At 42.1% G+C, this 19,756-nt stretch overlaps 2 protein-coding genes across 7 annotated transcripts in view; both read right to left on the minus strand.

The window, feature by feature from the left end:
• BBS10 (Bardet-Biedl syndrome 10) overlaps positions 1-532 on the minus strand; it is a 2,735-nt gene extending 2,203 nt beyond the window's left edge. The window contains exon 1 of the mRNA XM_026038539.1: positions 509-532. Within this exon, the coding sequence (XP_025894324.1) occupies positions 509-532 (24 nt within the window). The remainder of the gene's footprint in view (positions 1-508) is intronic.
• Positions 533-3,577: 3,045 nt separating this feature from the next.
• The window catches only part of OSBPL8 (oxysterol binding protein like 8), a 68,725-nt gene continuing 52,546 nt past the window's right edge, over positions 3,578-19,756 (minus strand). For all 6 annotated transcript variants that reach the window (XM_026038523.1, XM_026038522.1, XM_026038521.1 and 3 more), the window contains 16 exons: positions 17,743-17,827; positions 16,107-16,278; positions 14,394-14,628; positions 13,271-13,455; positions 11,556-11,637; positions 10,940-11,038; positions 10,441-10,537; positions 10,016-10,114; positions 8,980-9,077; positions 7,801-7,890; positions 7,063-7,199; positions 6,535-6,720; positions 6,251-6,338; positions 5,770-5,875; positions 5,056-5,161; positions 3,578-4,131 (listed from right to left, as the gene is read on the minus strand). In XM_026038523.1, coding sequence (XP_025894308.1) covers positions 3,996-4,131; positions 5,056-5,161; positions 5,770-5,875; positions 6,251-6,338; positions 6,535-6,720; positions 7,063-7,199; positions 7,801-7,890; positions 8,980-9,077; positions 10,016-10,114; positions 10,441-10,537; positions 10,940-11,038; positions 11,556-11,637; positions 13,271-13,455; positions 14,394-14,628; positions 16,107-16,278; positions 17,743-17,827 — 2,001 coding nt within the window. In that variant the 3' untranslated portion in view covers positions 3,578-3,995. The remainder of the gene's footprint in view (positions 4,132-5,055; positions 5,162-5,769; positions 5,876-6,250; positions 6,339-6,534; positions 6,721-7,062; positions 7,200-7,800; positions 7,891-8,979; positions 9,078-10,015; positions 10,115-10,440; positions 10,538-10,939; positions 11,039-11,555; positions 11,638-13,270; positions 13,456-14,393; positions 14,629-16,106; positions 16,279-17,742; positions 17,828-19,756) is intronic.

Here is a 19,756-nt window from a genome sequence, read left to right on the forward strand (position 1 = left end):
GCGGCTGCGGCCGGGCCGTGCTGAGGGGAGGGCGGCGGGAGCGGAGCGGTCAGTAACGGCGGCCGCGGCCCCCGACAGCGCCCGTGGGGGCTGCAGAGCGCGGGCACGGAGCGGAGCCGCTGCACGCTTACAGGATCGGAACGGGGAGCTGTGCCCCCCTCCCCCCCCACTAGTATCCACTTCGGCCTTTTTTTACTTTATTTTTCTCTTTAGAAGAAGACAACAGCACAAGCAGCCCCCCCCCCCATTTATCTGTGCTGTCCTTAGGTTACAGTTATTTCTGTTTATCACCACATATTCTGTGTAACACCACAGGCTGCAAAACAGTCTCCAGTCACAGCACACCAGCCAGGAGAGGGAACCCTCTTTAAATAAAGTGATTATTTATTTATTTATTTATTCTTATGGGCATATATACATTTTTTTCCTTTAAGGGCAACAGAGATTCTGACCACGGAGGAAAGCTCTCTTTCAAAACCAGAAGCCTTCACAGGAGACGGGCTGTTACGTATGGCACACGCGTGACAATCATCCTGACGCGCCTCGGGACAGCAAGGAGGCCACCGAGAAGGCACTGTTTGCAACACTCCAATTCCCAGCGAGTCGGGGATCCCCTTGCAAGACAACAGGTAAAACCGACAGCTGTACAGCATCCTCGTTACATGGTAATTACAGGAAGAGTGGGGAAGTAACACCCTTCGGGGAACTGTACCCATCATTGCATCTCAGTTCTGTTTCAGCAACTCCGGTCTGGCAAAGTTTCCCAAAGGCACAGGAGGGCAGCGAACGAGGAGAAAAAAAAAAGTAAAAAACAACAACCATCACAACATTTTATAGGACAACCTTTCAAATTATTTCTTTAAGTTTTAAGGGGGAGGAAGACATTCTATACCCTTATAAGAAACGTCTACTATTTTGAAGTAATTAATATGTGAAATGCAAGAAATACCTCTTTGTGCTAGAAGGGCTACTTGTTGCATTTCACATGTTTTTTTTTTTTTTTCTTCTTTTCTTTACGTCACCTTTGCCATTTAAATGGCAAATTAAAGGCTTAGAGTGCTTTTGAAGAAAACAAACAAACAAAAACCCTACCATGGCAACAAACTCTGAGAAGATCTCATTGCCTGTACAAGAAACAAACAGTAAAATAAAGTGTGAAAGTAAGTGCTCGTTTGAACATTAAAAACCTAGTTAAGAGGCCACTGCCCTCAAATATCTGCAAACTGTACAATCATTTTTTTATGACTATGAGCAGAGTTCACTCTTAGGTATGTAACATTCAAGATCTGCTGCACATCGTGGTGAAACAGGGATGCACTAGAGAAAAGGCTTCAAAAACAAGCCCTGCAACCAGCTGTGCTATAAAAGTCATCAAGAAATTGCTGTTCCATTCACATGAGGGAGCATTATGCAAAACTCAGCAAAATAGGGATTAGCGGCTTGTGCTTTTTAGTATTTCCGTAATCTTTCAGTCAAAGCAGAAGCCTGCAGCTTTTGCTTTGAAAAGTTTCACGGTGTAGAACGTAACTAACTTAAAAATTAAGCAGAGAAGGAGAATACAAGCACATCTAGACGGGGTTATCAATTGATTTTGAATAGAAGTGATTAAAACCATCATGGAAGGAAAGAAGCACATTCCTATCTACAAGAGAGATGATAAATCTTAACCATCATTCATGAGTTTCAGCACCAAAATTTTTGCAGAGTGCTCTTTCAAGGACTTAAGCTATAGCCTAAATTTGTAATCTGTGTTTACCTCCCTCTCATTTCCTCATGTATCCCTCTCATGTACAGAGCACACCTAAGGGATTGTAGCACATCCTAGAAGAGGCAGAACTTTGACATCTGAATGATAAAATGAATGGTCTAAGTGCTGGGAGCTTTAAATGTTAGAATACTCTGCTTTCCTTTTCATTAGGCCATCTTTTATTCTGCTAACAACTTCAGGTTCTGCTGTGAGGGATCTTCCCCCGCCTTTTTAAAAAAAAAAAAATACAAAAAGGACCCTTCTACATTCACAAATTTTGCCTTATGGGCTACGGACATGATAGGAGATCAATGCATTTCGGTGATGTCCACTTACAGGAGGCCACTGGGCTTGGTTAAGCGACCAGAACATGAAACAAGACCAAATTACAGGTAATGTGAGAGGTGAGCAGTAAGAAGGTGACTACTTCAGCAAGGAACTCTCTTATTTAGCTGAGGCCCAAGGGAACCAATGGCAGTGGAGGTGCAGCCGAGATGCCAGCCACAGCAGCATAGGAGCTGGAGTGACAGTAAATAAATAGATAGTATTTTCACTAAATACCAGGCGGTACTGATGCAGAACTGGATTTACAGGGAGGCAGTGGCTACTCTCAAGCCAACTCAGCAGTCTCCTCATGCTTAATTTAAGGGATAGGGAGCATAGGGAGCATAGGGAGGTTGCTCCTCAGGTGTCACCGAGGAGCAACCACCGCAGTGATGCCTGAACCCTTCCCTAGGCTGGCACGTGTTTGGTTTCCAACAGGATCTTGGAAAACAACGTGGCTGCCCCTTAGAGCCTTTCTCCTGTCACCCCGCTGTCCCATCTGGGCTCTATGTTACTCCAGCTCCTCTTCAGCTTGATCAGGAGCTGGAAAGGCTCAACTGGCATTAGGAACTCAGCAGACAAACACCTCTATCTGTTTGCTACTCTTATACTGTCTAGCATTAAATTATTTTGCTGAAGTTTTGCAAATTGTGCACATGCATGTATTTTTTCCAAATCAGAACATGTTCAAAACCCTGGCTTTAAATCAAAATTTAAGCTTTATAATTAATGCACAGAATAGCAATTAGGTGCACCAGGGCAGTAAGTTACATAGTGTATACTGCAGCAAGGGAGAATTTAAAGAGACTTAGGGTTTCATTCACGTTTGTTTTGGTACATGTCTTGTTAGCCAGCCTAGTTGATGTTTCTGAAGCCTTTCCCCTAGGAAACACATTTTCATTTGCAAGTGAACTGTTGACTCTGCTGCAGCTGAATTCTGTTCTGCACAGTCTCCTCTTCGGGAGATTCAACTCAAGCTACACACCAGACACGACTGCGTGTTAACATTTTGTTTCAGAATAAGAAAGAGTCCCTGATATGAGCAGCCTGTCTTCTGACTGTGAAGTGGTCATACAAAAAGTTCAAAGCTGCCAGTTTATCAAAACTTACAAACATACTGCAAATCCTTGACATTTGCAACTCATAAGCACACGTGGACCAAGGCAGTACCTTCCTGGCTGCTGCTTTGTTARAAACGTGCTCCGGGTGCTAGGTGGAGGAATGCTTTTATGAGGAAACTTAAGGTTTAAAAATTGTAAAAATAAAACCACTGGCTTAGAAGCCCTTATCACAATTCAGAGTAAAAACTGTCATACTTGCACAGACAAATCAAGGACATTAAATTGCAAAGGTCTCAAAGACTTTAGCTCTTCACTTGCCCATTCCATGAGCTTCATATAACAATGTATTTGTTTGACCTAAAGCAGTTGACCTCCAAACCCTCAATATTCCCTCCAAGCCCCCTTACAAATAATGTCTGTAAGGGGGCTACTTCCAAAGCGACTTTGTTCCAAAACCAGTAAGTTTAAGTGTAACAAACTCTGCTTATTGATAATTCTACCAAGACAGGAAACGTGCCCGACTAGCGGGGGCTGAGCTCCGAGTTTGGATTTTGAGCTATTCCACGGTGACGGTGGAGCAGAGCAGTGCAGGACCTACGGCAAAACACAAGGCTGCTGTTGCACGTCCGTGAGACAAAGAGAGGCACACACCAGGAGCAGGGTGCACTGGCACTGGCACGATTCTTACTTCCACTGGGTAGACAGGAGGACGGCTCTGAACCATGCACTGCGGCACAAAGTTCCGTACGTTGTTGCTACCAGGCTCTCTGAGATACTATTGCAGCAAATAAAGTCCCGCTTAAAACATGGTCCCCAGGAAGAGTCTGAGCATTCCAGTTCAGAAAGGCCCGTGTTCATGCTTCTTATTTCAAGAAGATACTAATGCCAAGCTGGAGCAGGATCACGAGCAGAATGATGACATAGTGCTTGAACTGCAAAAATTGGCTGTCCACGGCGGGTGGGTTGGAAGTGACTCGATTTCGTAGAGCCGTAATGTCCCTGGAAGAGATAACATCCTCTAAGTAACAAGCAAGACAAACTGGTGTTTCTTAACATGTTAGGGATCCWTGCAAAAGACTTTTTTTTTTTAGGAAAATTATTAAATATTAGGGAGTAGTCAATATTTGATTTAATTATGTTGGTCCTTTAAATACTTTCTAAGGAAAAACAAATGCTAGGGAATGGGCATGTTATTTCTTGTATTTCATAGATTGCGTTTTAAACAAACATAGTGTGAAGCAATATATATATATGAAAAACTTTTTGTTTCAGTCTCTGCTTGTTCTCTGCTTTTAAATCACTCTGCTCTCCGAGCTTCCTCATTTCTACTTTAGTGAATCTAACTCTTCCTCTGTCTTAAACTAATCCACATCAGTGAATTTACGCAGAAAGCAGGACAAATTCCAAAGAGATTTAAAATCAAAATTTGGCCCCAATCCTACAATAAGAGATGACCATGGAAACTCTCAGGTGATTTCTAGCACTACTGTAGAGATGCATGGCCCAAAACCCTTTCATAACCTTCTGAAAAAAAAAAATACTGCCATCACTCCAACATACAAGGAATGAAATCTGATTGAAAGTTTTCCAGGAAKGAATAAAAGAAATACAAAAACACCCTTTCAGTGACCCAACACCAGAAATCCCCAAGCCATTTATTTCAGACAACCCTATTCATAACTTGACAATTCTCCACAGAAAACAGCCTGCATCGACCACAGAAGGCACCAGGCTCGTTGCTGCAGCAGCGTCTCTCTCTGAGCTACTCCAGTGCACCTCATACYCCAACGCAAAAACGATCCCAGAATTCTTGAGCTCAAATCTGAAGTRGTTCACTTGGTTTTCACTTAGCCAACTTAAAACCCTCGTTAAAACCTAGAAAATGAATATTCTTGCAATTACAAAGCATGTTATTCAGTCTACCTYTTAATATCTTCTTGCGTTTCCTTGATAGCTTCAATTGCACTTTGCAGTTCCCCGAGGTCGGCCCCCTTCTTCCTTATCCTCGTGTTGTGCTTCAGGAGTTGGGCTGGAAAGATGCAGAAGGCAGCTGTGAGCCACAGACCCGACTGCTCAGCCCACCCCGAGCGAGCGCCGCCAGGGCAGACTGCAGGGAAAGCCAGAACTTTCAACTCCAGCACGGGACAGCAAGGTAAGCAGCTGAAATATTTTGAAARCACCTGCTGGACTAACTGCTACAAGCACCGTCATCAACAAAAATCTGTTTTTTTATCAACACACCACTCTACAAATTAAATATACATACATATATATATGTATATTATTATGTATGTATACATACATTTATATTATATATATTATATATATAAAGGCTGTGTTGTTTTAATTGAGAGTTTACAAACACTTTTTTTTTTCCACCCTTCTTTTTTTTATTTAGTCTGCACAAGATGTAGGCCTACATCACATATGGATGATTAAGAGAACAGGGAAATTACCAGTTAAAACCATAAGCCACCTGTTGCTTTTGTTTCTCTAGGACACACTTAATTTGGAGATCCAAAGCACCCAACAGTCTCTTAATACAAGCATCCTGGGCAGAAGAGTGGGTGACTCTAGATCTCCATTCAACTGTGGAATAAATTTACCATTTCCCCATGTAAATATATCTTTTCCTACCTTCACTTCCAGAGGAATCCTGATTATCAGGCTCAGGGGACGAGAAGCCACACTCTCCTTTCTTCTGCTGGCCGGTGGGTTTTCGCTTGATTTTTGGAACACTAACCTACAATTGATACACTTACAAATTATTTCCCGGGAATGAAGAACATGCTGCTTTGCCACTATTTAGCAGGAATAATTACAAGCACAATAGCCTAAAGTTTGGGCATCTTCTCGTTTAAAGAAGAGGTCTTACAAAACTGTTGAGATAGGTTTGAATGTTTTACATGCATTCAATGCATATGCTATGCAATTAGCAATAATAAACAAACCATGCAACAGAGAAGAGAGAGACTATGGACCGGGTACATTACATTTTTGTAGGAGAACAGCAGTATCTTCCATCCCTCCCCTCAGTGCTTCGATGAGCCTCATGCACATAATAAAATACATCCAAATCCCTGGATCTTGTGCAGCAGCCAACAAAACCAGAGCCTACCATTGGTGTCCGATGTCGAACTTTTGTTTGGATGGCACCATCTTTTTCAAACTGGATCATGTCATTCAGAGGGTCCCACGGCCTGGTGCTACACAGACAGGGAATGCAATTCGTCAATGCCATAGCAATGTGAAGAAGAAATACGTTCTTATTCCAAGGAAACTACTAAGGATATTCAATATCTCTCCCTACAGAAGGCAGACAGGAAGTTTTCTTTCACAATGGGCTCAGCAGTGGCTGCTTTCCAACATTTAACCAACAGTTACAGACATTTCAGCACTCACTCCGCGTATTTGTAGTGCCACTCTCCCGAGACAGAATCCTGATCAAACAGCTTGCACGTCCACTCTTCCCCTTTAAGCTTCCTCTCTTTGGCACTCTTTCTCTGCGCTTCTTCAAGAACATATTTCTCTTGAGTAGCTTCTGTTTGGTCTTTGTTATTTATTGCTCGAGTCACTTGTTGCCAAAGCCTGACAAGTGAGAAATATAAAGAGTTACAAGCTGGTCAACATAAAAAAAMCCCCAAAATGTAAAAATTTCCCTAACCAGTAAAGGGACCAACCTCCAAGAAGAACATGACCACAGTGCAATGCATCTTTGAACTACATTTTCATTAAGACTTTCCATAGGGATAAGGTTTCTAAATAACAACTTTGTATTTAAACAGGGTTCCTTTCTTGTTTTATAGGTCATGATCAGAAAAAATACAGCAAAATAGRAAACATCAGCTACTGGCTCATGTTTACAATTTGGAGACGATAATCTGAGTTATTTGGTAGAAACAGTTGCACACACTTCCACAGCAAACTCACTTCTCGGACTCAAAGTCGCCCTGCTCTTCGAGCTTCACCGTGTACCGCAGCAACCTGCGCTGCCTGATCTCCGACGTCGGGTTCCAGAAGGTCTCTGAAACGTCCGTCCTTTTGTCACTAATGGTAACTTCACTGTCCTGTAACACACAGAATTGGGCTTAATTTTAAATCTCAAATAATGCCAGGATGACACAAAAGGGTGGAATAAGCAATTTTTGTAACCTGAACTTTTTTTCTTGCTGATACATATAGCTCATAAGAATTACACATGCTAAATTCAAAGCTCAATTTCTGCATCCTGCCCAAGTTCTAACAGAAACAGAGCAGCAATGGGATCATCCCAGTGCCCCCAAATCTCAGTGGTGATGCCTTCAGCTCCCAGACCTGCTTCAAGTTTGAACGTGTCCTGCTGGTGCCGTAGCCCTTTGCCACAGTGCCAACATGAAGACGTTTTACCAGGTGAAAAATATTTTTTTCATATTTTTTCATGCCAAGTTTTCAAACACACTCGACTTCTCCATCACTAAGAGTTGCAAGCAGCATTATGTTGAGATTCTCTAGTCATTCCTCAGACTGACTACAATATTATAAGATTCGGGAGCTGACTGTAACCAGATGTTACTTACYAAAGTCAATCTCGCCAACTCTCAAATCTTAGGAATTTGTTTTGTAACCCAGTACCATTTCCACTTGTCTTCACTGTTGGCCAGAATTTGTTAAGTGCTCAGCACTACTTACCCAGTGACCTTCCAAAATAGCCAGAACTTCTTTGCCAAGCTTAATTTTCCCTGATATTTGATTAACACTGTCATTGTTGCCCAAGAATGGCTGTAAAACAGAGAGAAACTCTTTCACTTTTATTTTAATAACAAATTATATTTTCATACGTATCAAGTGCTAAAGAAAAAAAAACAGTTATGAAATCTGTTACAAGCAGCCCTAACTGTTTTTAATATAAGAGCTTCTGCCTATTTAATCCCAGAAATAAGTATAAAACCACAGAATGCTGTTCCCCCTCTCTGTTTTCTCAAAAGCTTTGCTGGACAAAAGTACAAGACCTGACTAAGAAGTCAGGAAAGAAAATGGCAAATCATGCAGGCCCCTCTTAGTGGCAGTCACAAATCGTCTTGGAGGGTGATTTGTTGTCTTTTCCTCGTTTTTACTATACAAATTTCACCAGTTTAAGGGTCCTTTCTGGCAGGGATGGGCTCTTGCAGGGACACCAACAAATACAACTGCCAGGGAATCCTCTTCTACCAGCGCTTTTGATAACCTGCACATATATCCTGTGGGCTGCTGAGGCAAAGCTTCAAGTAATACTTGTAACTTTTAGTTTGCACCTAAAAATTCACCTGTCTGCACAGTTTGCACCTCCACATGCCTCTCCTTCGCAACTGTTTGTCCAGCTCCCTATCAAGTTTTGCCTCAAAGGAAGCAGGAGCGTAAGCTGCCTGTACGTCCTAGGGGAGCCTCCTCTAGGCCTGTGTGAGTGGGACAGTGGCAGTACTACAAACACCAACATTGTTTTCACCCCACCTACACAGGAGGTTTTGAACCATGTTTCTGTAGCACAAACAGCTCTCAAGAGCAGCCTTGGGCAGACTCAYTGAAATGCTGGTCAGAGCATCACCTGTACTCAAGTCCCAAGCAACCTGGGTTTTATCCTGGATGGAGGAGGGGAGTTTGGGTTTAAGTTCACCTTCAAAGGTTGTCTAAGGCAGTTCAAAAATAACATTGTCAGCTTAAAAAAGTAAAAATGGATATGTAGCAATGACATGAAAATTCCTCAGGTTCCAAGGAAGACAAAGAGCCAGTTCCATATTAAAGAACACATGATTAGTTCATATTTACAGAGCGAGCCGMTCATTTATTACTAAGCTCACTCTCTCCTGGTGCCCGCCCACAGCATTTCCTCACCTTGAGCTTGAATTCAATGGTTGCACTGTAGCCTGTTTTTTCACAGGTGATGTTGACAGTTCCCCCAAGCTCTAAAGTCATCGTGCCATAAAGGATACCTGAAAAAAAGCAAGATTCCAGACATTTATAACTACACAAGGTATAAAACTTAAGTTCTTTGTGTGCAATTCGTAACAATTCCTAGAGTAAACGCTGCTGCATCACAGGAAATATAAAGAACAACCCTATTTGTCATCTCTCTAATTTAACCTTTTCTAATTAGGAGTGTTATTTTCCTGTCAAATATCACAACCCAAACACACACAAACATTCAGGTGAATTACATGTAGAGTGGAAGAGTGAAAAAAAAAAAAAGATCTCAATATGCGTCCACTGTAAGTGATAATTTTTGTCACCATTGCCACACAATGTGGGTCACACACACAAAAATACAGAATATCAAAAACACAAGTGAAAAATCGTAAGAAAACGGCCAACCCATCCAATGTCAAATTATTTAATTCTGCCAAATCATTTCCATACATCTGAAACGACGAAAGCATTATAGCTAGTGACTGGCCAAATTCTGTCAGAAAACATATGGCTGGATATCCTTGGTTCAAATATATCCATTTATATAAAGTAAAGAAGTAGTTTAAAAAAAAAAAAACAGTCATACTGCACTTTATTTTGTACAATTACGTGCCCTCTAGAAAGTTTTACAAACTATTATGGGGTTTCCTATATTGAAAGTAGAGATGGATGGGCATGATTTATGGTTAAATAATATATTCACGTGTAGATACCAGCTTGACATTCACACTTACAGTAGAAAAAATACAGGAGAAGCTCAACAAAATTGTTCTTAAAAAAAAAAATCAAAGTTTCAAACTCAGTTTTCTTGTCCTGTTCAAATACTTGACACTCTCGACAAAACAACTCCGCAGGTCCCCTCCGTTGAGGAAACCCTTCCGAGTGGACAGCCCCGCTCCAAGGCAACTGCTGCTGAGGGGAGCGAAGCGGCTGTGGGGTTTTGGGGCGCGGGCAGCGGTGCTACCTTTGCAGTGGGCGTAGGGCATGGTCATCACGTAGTCCTCGCCCCTGTTCAGGAACGTCAGGCGCCCTTCGCCCTCCAGGATGGCAGACAGCGAGTTCCCTGCAAAGGGCAGGGAGAACGTTGGAGCAGGAGGCTTCCCCCGTCAGCGTTTCCCAAGAATTGAGCAATGATGTTAAGAATGCTGGAATATTCAGTGCTGCAATTTATCCTTTCTAGTGAAAACGTTATGAGAGCAGCATCTCCGATTATAAATAAAAATACTGATTCCTCCCAAGACTAGTATTAATTCTTTTTAAGAAAAAGTAAATACAATGTTCAAAACCCAATTTCTTTACTAGCTTTCTCCTATCCACAAAACATAGCTTGGGGCATCATGCACAGATTTTACACTTAGTCTATAATCCAGAAAATATCTCGTTATTTACCATAGAATTTGGATTTGGCCAGAATGCTTCCGCTAAGGCAAAAGCCATCCTTGCGATTGCTCACGTAGAAGGCAGATATTGGAGGATGATGAGACACCTGTCAAAAACACCCAGATTTGAACAAAAGCATGCAGCACAGTGTAAGCGTTGAGCTAACAGAGACAGAACACAGAATTCAAGCTCTTTAGGCAGAGATCAAGCACAGAGTCTTACTGGATATCATGAGTTATTCAGAAACCTAATGTTTGACTTTTCCTGGAGGAAGAGGGAAGAGAAATGCAGGACAGACCTCGCTTGCTTGCTAGGCCTCTGTCAGAGCACAGAGCAAAAGAGACATCTGTAAAAGAGCAGTGCTAATGAGGAAAGCTTCTTGAATATTTTTCACATATTTAGATACTTCTTTCTTTTTCAGAAACTGCCACCTCATCTGTCTTGCACAAAAATGCCGTAAATGCATTTTTCTTAAAAACATTGGTKTGGTCATAGTTTCTGTAGCTACCTGTTCTGCAATGTAGAAAGTCTTGCTGTTCGTCCTTGGGTGAATCCACAAGCAGCGGAAGGTCTCACCGAGGATAGGATTGTAGGGCTTTTTGAGTCCCTGAAAAGCAACACAACAGTCACACAATGCAGGCAGAGACCTGGCAGAACACTTTACCAGTCTGACGCTGAAGATAACACTGAGAAAATAAATCGGCAATTTAGAACATATTGTACTCAAGTTCATCACCTGAATACTATGCACATKTATTCTACTCTTCATTCTATGGGAATCAGCACGGATCTGATACATGCACTAAACTAAACTGAAGAAGTGYAAATATTACCATTTCCCTCACCAGAAATAGGTCACCAGGAAAGAGTGGTAAACAAAGAAATGTCTCAATTTTATCTCAGAAAAAAAAAAGTTCAATTTCTACTTGAAGGGAAAAAAAGCAGTTGGATAGAGTCTATTTTAAGCAAGGGCAGCAACAGTTGTATAAATAATAAAAACTTAACCTTGCATTTTAAAACAACATAGCAAAATAATTAATAACAAAGACTTGTATCCAACACATCCCGAAGCTCAGAAATTAGACAAAGCATCTAACATAATGACAAAATATATGAAAAGACACCTTTGGCTTTTTGTAGAATCCTGACAAATACCACTTCACTACTTTCTTCATGCGGTTGTAAGCGTTCTCTTCGAGAGCAGCTCTGGGAAACAAATGGAATGGACAGATYAAATACAAAAACATATTTCCATTATGCACTGCTTCAGGTACAACGTCCTGTTAATGCTTGTGCTGTATCTTACAGCTAGGAACTAACCAACATGACTGCATTGTGATTTGCATTATTAGAAACCTTCAGAATGGGAGATGCATCAAAATGAAAATTATCCAACAGTTGTGTCAAGTGGAAATCAAACAGAAAAATCAAAGTAGCGCTTCCAAAACGGTCGTGTCTGTGAAGGGAGACTCTAACCATACAAATGATGAAACACAGAATCCTACGAAAAGAGCAGCAAGAATATGTGTAAATTGCAAATAAACATTTCCAGGGCAGTAAGTTAGTGTTTCTTGCAACCAGGCTTCCTGTTACTCCCAACACACTCCAGGGAGCAGGAGCAGTGCACAGGATGGGCTCRGCTGCTCGGCCTGCAGCATTTCAACGTGTGCAGAACTGCAGAACTTGGCGGGGCAGGCTAAATTGTTTGACTGATAAGAGGAACATGCAAGAAAAACTTCCAAAATGCAGAAAATATTTGGTTTCAAGCACTGGCAAAATCCTCCTTGGAGACTACTCTTGAGTACCTTCCAGGGAAATTTGGTGTGTATACATACACACACATACACACACACATTTACATACCTACATACACATACAACTATCAAAGTAAACCACAGTTCTATTAACATTTAGAACACCCACCTATTCAATGAGCAATAACAAATATGTAAAAATGTACTTGAAATTATACTAAATATTTTCTGTCTTTAGCTTCTGCTTCTTTGCTAACAGCCCCTGCACCTGTGGTGTAATCCACCTCAGAAGACTGTACTTTGAAAAGCATTTTTGCTTTCATGTTTAGTTTCTTAAACTGAATTCCTCTCTCTGTCTCTCTCTCCAAAGGAAAACTGTTATCTTTCCGGACCACACTGCAAAACTTTAGGCCAAAATAAGCCCCTTCCTATACATACGAGAGAAAGACATAAAAAAACAGTTTACTTTACAAATCCAACCAAACTTAATCACAAGAAAGAAGAATAGTGCAGGATGTAGAATATTTAGGTATTTGTATCACTAAATCCTGTTGCACTCCTTCCATTCACTACAGTTCTTCCATTTATAAAAGATAATGCTTTAGAAAACTGTCCTACTCATGTTCAGCTCAATACCTCAATTTGCTTCCTTTATTTGAGCAGGTAAATTCATTATAAACTTGTAGGTAAGTAAATATTAAAAAAAATAAAAATAAAAAAGCAGCTAGCTGGCACTGTTTCACCATTTTAAACACACTTCTGGGAGGAAAAAACACCAMACTAATTTAGGGAAGGCTTCTAAAAGCTCTAACAGAAGTGTGTGCAACACCCACTTGTTATTAAGTTAMATTCCTAACAGGCATCAGCCTTCAGGATGTACCTACCATATGAGCTCTTGGGCATTGGTTTTTCAAAGAGACCCAGCAAGGATATCTGATGGTTTGCCAGCCAGCCCTTAAACACTAAGTAGTCTATGACTTACTTCAAGAAGAGCACACAAAGAACAAACGTTTTAATATCTCTCCTGTTCACAAGTTTAAGTTTAAAAATGAAAATAAATAAAATCAGAGACAGCATTGACTCACTCGGACAAAAAGTCCGCATGGTAGTAGTAATCAGACAGCTTGTCCAGGAAGGAGCGAGGCTCCAAGATGAACGTGGGCAACACGACCTTGGACAAGTCCATTCCCGGGCGGACTTGCTTCAGCAGCGTCCAGATGAGACTCTTGTTTTCTTCTGACACAACCTCTGTCTGAGCAGCCTCTCCAGCCTAAAGGGAGTAATAAGAAGAATAATAAATTCCTTTCAGAGGGTGAAACAAAATAGTTTTTAAAAGAGACACTAACACATTCTAAGGATGTAATGAGAATGGAAAACGGGATACTCAGAAGAGTAACTGTGGCAGAGAGATCAAGTTCCTCTAAATAGATATAGAAGAGACATCTCTAATTCAGGATACCAGATTTCCAATATTCAGCATTGAAAACAAATCTGTTTCATCAATCCTAATACATTACAGAAACATTGGAGATGGAATATTATTCAGAATTCCTCCCTTCGCTTTTTTTTCCCTAGGTATCCAGAGCATTTTCCTGTGTTCTGATTTGCAAGATTTATAAAGCTGTTTATCCTACCAACTTTTCCCAACCACACAAGCTGCCACACTGGTGCTTTTCCGCCTATGTAGTGGTCAGTCAACAGGATCAACTTTCCCTCTGAGAGCTACTTTGGGTTTAGGGAGCGAAAGCAGCAGCTCCATCCCAACGGGCCTCCTTTCTGTCTGAGAAGAGGCAAAATATTTCCCCCTACAGCTCCCGAAATCCAAAGCACCAGCTGCAGAAAAAGCAGGTTTCTTTCCAGAACAGTTCTAAAATACACAGTCGAGAGATAACCATCAACCAACCTTTTCATAAAGGTTCATAAAAAAACAATAACAGAAAGCAACAAAGGACCAAGAGGTTCTGTCTGGTAGGTGTATATAAAAGAAAAAAAAAATAAAATTTCTCTCAACACTTGAGAGAGAGGAACTTTCCAAAAAAGCAGTGATAGAGTATAGCAGAACCTGTGTGGAAACATCATTTTTGCCCCTTATTGCTAAACATGAAAACCAATCCTGCAGGTTACTTTTCCATATTTGATTCGACCCCTAAAATATCAGCTTGCTCTTTGGAAAGGAGGGTCTGCCCGCTACATAAGCAGCACTTTTACCTCCCCAAGTTCCTCATGACTCTGCTCCAAGTAAGTAGTTTCCTTAACATCAATTGGTTCAGGATCAACATAAGAATCATCCTGCCGCTCCGAGGTGTCACTGTCGCTTTCTTCACTTTTCCCCAGTCCATCGTTATCAGATTCATCATGATCATGATCATTTTCCTTATCAGATTTGTCAGAGTACAAGTCTGGATCTTTAAACTGATGCCTTTCAATTTCGCTGTCATTTAACCTACCAAAAATAAAGACAAAGTGAATATTTAGCTCAACATACAATAATTTCTTTGTTTTGAAGACAGAATCCTGGCAAAATAGAAATCATTAGTGCCCRTGAGCCCCGTCACCCTCGATGTAGCAGCAGTTTGAACCAGCTTTTCTGAGTGATACAGGGTGCACTCTGCGCTGAAACAGCCCACACAGCGAGCCCAGTTTCCYTACACTTTTCCCCATGAAGTTTCCAGGTTAGTCTTCCCTGTGAAACTACACAGGCATGCACGTAGAACAGTCCTTAGAACAGCACTTATATTTGATAACACTTCAAATAGCTTTTATTCATATTATTTATTTGTGCAGCTGCAGGAGAGGAAAGGTAACCTAAATAACAAGTCTGAGCCAACATTACAGAGCACAACAGCACCACAGCACAACTGATAAGAAGGACAAAGACTTCTGCAGAGTCTGGATAAAYGGGATTCTGCTAACACCATGGGATTGAGGCTCATTACCTAGGAGAAAAAGATAAAATGGAAACAGGAGAGGAGATTCTTCATCTGAAGTTGTATTTCATACAAGGCGGTAGGTGGCAGGTGAAGAACACTGCCTCTTTTCTCAGATCTAGGCAATATAAGTGAATATTTTTTTTTCCAAAGACGCAGGACTTAGGCCAGCTCCGAGCTGAAGCTTTTTCAGTCCTCCTGGGAGGCTGCACAACTGCACAGACACATGAAGTGCAACGGGCTGCGTTAACACAGAGCTCAACCCACCTTCACCCTTCCTCACCCTCTCCTCATTAAAACTGAGGCTGATTTTCTGTTGTTGCTTAGATGGTTAAATACTGAACACTCTTAGAATAGGCAATACCCCAATACCTACTTAATTAAAACATTAGTCTTAATTAAGCTTAGCGGTTGTGTCTAATTGCYGTGACTGCAATCTGCAGAGTTCCTATCTGCCAAACCAGGACACAGCGGCATTAAGCTACAATTCATGACAACAGCTCTTCAGCCAAACCGTGCAGGGCAGTTCTGCTCCTTCAGGAGAGGCTGGAAGGAGCAATAACTTCCACTGAGAGGGCCATGTACGGGATCCGAGGTGACAATTTGCCTCTTCTCAGACTATTGATGCCAGGGAGAACCACATTTATCCCAGGGYGATGCTCTATTCCACCTTCATACTTCAACCAAAACCAACAACATATATTCAGATCTACAAACTTCTGTCACACAAAGTAAACTTTCTACTTTCAAGCGAACCAAAAGAGACACTGACTTGAGGATACCAAAAATTAAACTTTAACTATTGAACTTACAGATGTGATGTCCCACTTTGAGTTCCTTGTGCCAAACCTTCCATTTTGTTTTTACAAACCCTCATAAACACAGAGCAAATAAGGCATCTACACTGAATCCAGGAGCAAAAGACATTGCAAGTTCCCGCTACRGCGTTTTGCCCAGTGGGCCATCAAGTTTAGGAATGAACTAATTTGCTTACGGGAAGTTTTCTCCGCTGTGTAGGTTGTTAGCACGAAGCAGACCATAGAGAGACACGTGTGTGTTGTCTGACGAGGAGTTCAGGTCGTGCTCTTTCCCCTCCCTGATCATTGTGCGCTTAAGCAGACTTGAACACTTCAGAGCCAGTTCCAAAGCATCCATCCAGCACCTGCCTAAAGACAGATTTATTACTAAAGCATTAACCAAACTGCACGGCATCAATTCCCCAATTTCATATCTCTTTAATCCCCTTTATCTCTCCTTTATTCATCTCCCTACTTTAGCACTGAAGACATACTTCATTGAAAGAGGGAGTCRTTCTATGTTACATGCATTAGATTTTATAATCTGGTGTCAAAATCTGGTGGTAACAAAAATAACTCAATGSCTCAATGACATCCAAAAGATGTTTCAGAGCAGGACAAGCAAGGCAAATTGTGCTTTTACTTCAGCATATTCTAGTGCTTCTTCCTTAAGGTAAGCACCACGGTTCCATGTAAGCTGAACTGGATTCCTCCAAAGCTGCCTGTGCCACGCTCTCATTTTGAAGATTAAATAACTGTATCACTTAGCCAGATTTGCCACTATAATACAACAACAGTGCAAAAAAGGACCTATAATAGTAACATAAAACTATCTTTTCAATATAAAGCACTGGCTATTTTAATTTTTTACAAAAGGACAGGCAACCAAAAAAAAGTTTGTTTCTTCGTTCCTTATTTCTCCATTTCCCTATATATAATCAGCTTCCAATTTTGCAAGTAATTAGCAATGAATAAATAAAAGTGATTGAATACAATAATAATGATAGCACAAACCTATGCTTAGGGACAAATTAGAATAAATAACCCCAAAATGCCACTTACCCTATTCTCTTTCAAACTTATATATACATATATATATACACACCTATATAAAGATATACATACATAGAGATATATAAAGATATATACAGATATACGTGTGTGTGTATATATATATATATAAAAGATATATACATATTGATTTAAAGGTAAATAAAGTCCTGCTTTTAAAGTCTGTACTGGTTAAGTTTAATTAAGGAGAGGAAACAGTTGCTAAAYGAAAGAAAGTTGAAAGGAAGGAAAACAGTTACTAAAAGGAAGGTTATACAACAGTCTGAAATTCTGTTTCCCTTTTATAACTTCTCAAGATGGTGGCACTAACATGGAGCACCCTGTGATAAAAGTCTTGACACAAAACTGTATTTTGAGGGCACCGCTACTGCTGGAGCTCTGCAGTGTTACCACTCTTTATAATACAGAGTAGCTCCATTAGAATCAATGTATGTCCACATCAGCTTTTTAAAAAGGATGACATTGAGTATTAGACRATAATTAACGTAATGAAATCTCAAATATCCTCTTTCCTGCTCTACCCAGCCATAGCAGGGGAACTTTGCAGAGCCCAGTGACTTCCTTCAGGTCCGTACTCTGCTTCAATAACCCTGAAAAACCTCCAGGACCAACGCAACTGAACGCACTGTGCTAATGGGTAGCTTTAACAGCCATGGAATCGCAAACACCGTCCTGTAATAGGCGTAGTAAAAGAACTAAACACATCTGTCTTCTAGCAARTTCTAAAATTCTGGAAAAAAAAATAGTAAAATATCTATTTACCATCTGATTCTGAAGCAGCTCGGATGATCAAGTAACTGCTGGGTAATGGCTGAGTAATAGAGCCAACTGCTTCCCCTTTTGGACCCTTGAAACACACAAAAGAGAAGCAAGAGCATCAGGAATCTTAGCTCCGGTTCAAGTCCTTCACTCAGGCTGACACCGCGCGGGGCCGTTTGCTGTCACGCAGCAACATCTAATGACGACATGGATGGAAAGACGGACAGCCCTCTTTTACTGGATTTCTTCTGCAGGRTCTTCACTCTAAATACAGCTCCCAATTCAAGCCCACTTTGGAGAGAAAGGTCTTTGGCGTTCAGACAGTTTTTTCTGTTCTTGGGTAAATCACACTTGGCATTGTAACTTGCAACCGCACTGCTGATGCCCTTCACAGCAGGAAGACAAAAGCATCAACRGGAACCCTAGAGGGGCTGTCACCCTCACTTTCAGGGATTAGGGCACACAGAGAGATTGCAAGGGACAGGTTATTCCTTCTCCGCTCCCTCTCTGAGCTGAAGGGGTGGGATCAAAAGCAGGCAAAACAAGAGGCACTTCTGTGAGGAGGCTCGAGAGAGCGGATCCACACAAACGCTGCCAGCAGCGGGGCCCACCAGCCCTGCTCTTCCCCGCTCCGCTCCCTGCCCTTCTTTGACAAGAGCCAGGACTGATGCCCAAGAGGCCGCTGCGGCTCCTGAGGCCCGGCCAGACTCCAGGGCCTGCGGAGCCGCGGCGGGAAGGGAGGCCCCGGGGGCAGATGTCCCTGTGCCGGTCTCCTCAGCACTGTGCTAGGCCCAGCCTGTCCCCAGCCGCTCGCTCCCGAAATGGAGCTTACCGAAAATGGAGGGCAGCACCTCCCACCCAGGCACGAGGGGCTCTGCAGGCTTCCCCTGCTTCCTCTCTCCCTAACTTCTCCAGTAGCAAATAATCAATTCACTAAATATTCAGGTGCCTACCCTTAGACATCAGTGGAGTTGCTGTCCCCAAAAAGGGCATTCCAAGGTTTATAAAAGGCATTTTGATGCTTAGGTCTCTCTATAAAGAGCATCAGCAGGGCTCCATGAYGTTGCGCTCAATCAAAAGACACAGAAAATATTTAAACTGCCAAATTTAATTTTCACTATGAATATTTGTGCATTTTGAACTTAAAAATTATTCCTAAAGACCCTTCTATTTTTGTCCAGCATCATTTTTGGAATAGAACATCAAACAATCACTTTAAGGCTCCTTTGAGAAGTTTATTTGTAGAAAATTTAAGACAACTGACAAGCAAAGAGGGCTGTATTAAAGAAAAATAAAAATACTCGAAGCTGTCATTGAAAGCTGGGTTAAGCCTCCCTAACTGATGAGTTAACACATTTTGCTCTTGGCTGATTTCCCCAGAGAAGCCTAATGAGAAGTTAGTACCGGGCTCAGAAGAGGGAGTTTGAAAGCAAGCAGARGTTCAGAGCAGAAGCAGATCACGGTGGATATCTGAGAAGCAAGCAGATGAAACAGCCAAAACACTTCCCAACGTGGCAGGGGGGTAGCAAGGAGTGTTGGTGGCGCTCAGACACCAATACACACAAGCTGGCGCTGCTGTAAATGACGTTGAGGACACAGGACCAGCCTCCTGGCTGTGAAAAAGCTCCATGTACTGCAGCCCCGTCCGGCTCGGTGGCTGCTGGCCAGGGAGGCAGGAGGGCCGCGGGCAGCTCTGGGGGACGGGTCCGGGAGGCCAGAGCCCCGCAGGCGCCTYGGCCACCACGAGCTCCATTCCCAGGCGCCCGAGCCTGGAGCAAGGGCAGGGATCTGCCCAGGAGCCAGGTGTGGAGAGGACACAGCAGCTGCTGYGCCAAGGAACGGCTCTTTGGGATGGCGGGGAAGCGCAGCCCCAGGCGCTTCGCGTCGGCAGCACCRAGCAAGGCCCTCACAGGGGACATTGAAGCAGCCTGGCCTCTTTTGGAACAGCTGCTTGTGGATCTTGGTTTCCTCTAATTAAAGTTCCAAAAGCACTGGACATCTTTTATTTGATGTCACC

This window comes from Nothoprocta perdicaria, unplaced genomic scaffold (assembly GCF_003342845.1).
Source record: "Nothoprocta perdicaria isolate Ctin4 unplaced genomic scaffold, notPer1 scaffold_211, whole genome shotgun sequence".
In the NCBI taxonomy this organism is placed as follows: domain Eukaryota; kingdom Metazoa; phylum Chordata; class Aves; order Tinamiformes; family Tinamidae; genus Nothoprocta; species Nothoprocta perdicaria.